At 39.2% G+C, this 727-nt stretch overlaps 1 protein-coding gene across 1 annotated transcript in view; it reads left to right on the top strand.

Annotated features, from left to right (window-relative positions):
• The first annotated feature begins 139 nt into the window (after positions 1–139).
• Positions 140–727, top strand: part of LOC119593350 — a 3,120-nt gene continuing 2,532 nt past the window's right edge. Inside the window, exon 1 of the mRNA XM_037942275.1 lies at positions 140–355. Within this exon, the coding sequence (XP_037798203.1) occupies positions 200–355 (156 nt within the window). The 5' untranslated portion in view covers positions 140–199. The remainder of the gene's footprint in view (positions 356–727) is intronic.

Genomic DNA, 727 nt, shown 5'->3' on the forward strand with positions numbered 1-727 from the left:
ACAATTTGTTGATTAAGTGTGTCAGTTTATGGAAACTTTGTCTATTTCAGTTCACAGTTTGCGTCATTGCGCTTCCGAGAACGTCAGTTATATATTTTTCCACATATTGTAGCCCTGAAAACCATACATATTGAAACTGACTACAGATGTCGCGACATCTGCTGCAGTCGCCTCCTACGCACCGCTGCTTCATATACGTATGCATGACCAGGAGCGCCATCACTTGTTCACAGTTCACAGAGCAGTTCGGAAGAGATTCGAAGCCACAGCGATGGAGCGTCGTTTTCTCCTCTTTCTTGTCGTCTTCGTGGTCGGAGTGGCTGAAGGCAGATGGAAGAAAAAAAAATACTCTGAGGTAAATGCACATTATCTACGGTGATAATCTGTTATATCTGGGATATTCATAAACTGTGTTAGCTTGTGATTTCCTTCCATTTGAAAATTTTGATTGTGATAAAATGTATACTCGTATGTGTGCAACCTCGCGAACCACACAATTCCCATTCAAGACCCCATAGTAACATACGCAGGAAAACATGTCTCAAAAACTATTCGAACCTTTACTTTGTGGTTTTCATATTTTCAAGCATCCATTGCATGACTTTATAGATGAAAGTATTTGACATTCTAACACTTCAGTGAGTATAGACTCATGGACTGTACTTAAGAAATTACTGTATGGTGAGTCAGCAACATCATACTATATATGCGAAATTTGTATGAATAT

The sequence above is a fragment of the Penaeus monodon genome, chromosome 32, assembly GCF_015228065.2.
Source record: "Penaeus monodon isolate SGIC_2016 chromosome 32, NSTDA_Pmon_1, whole genome shotgun sequence".
NCBI lineage: Eukaryota > Metazoa > Arthropoda > Malacostraca > Decapoda > Penaeidae > Penaeus > Penaeus monodon.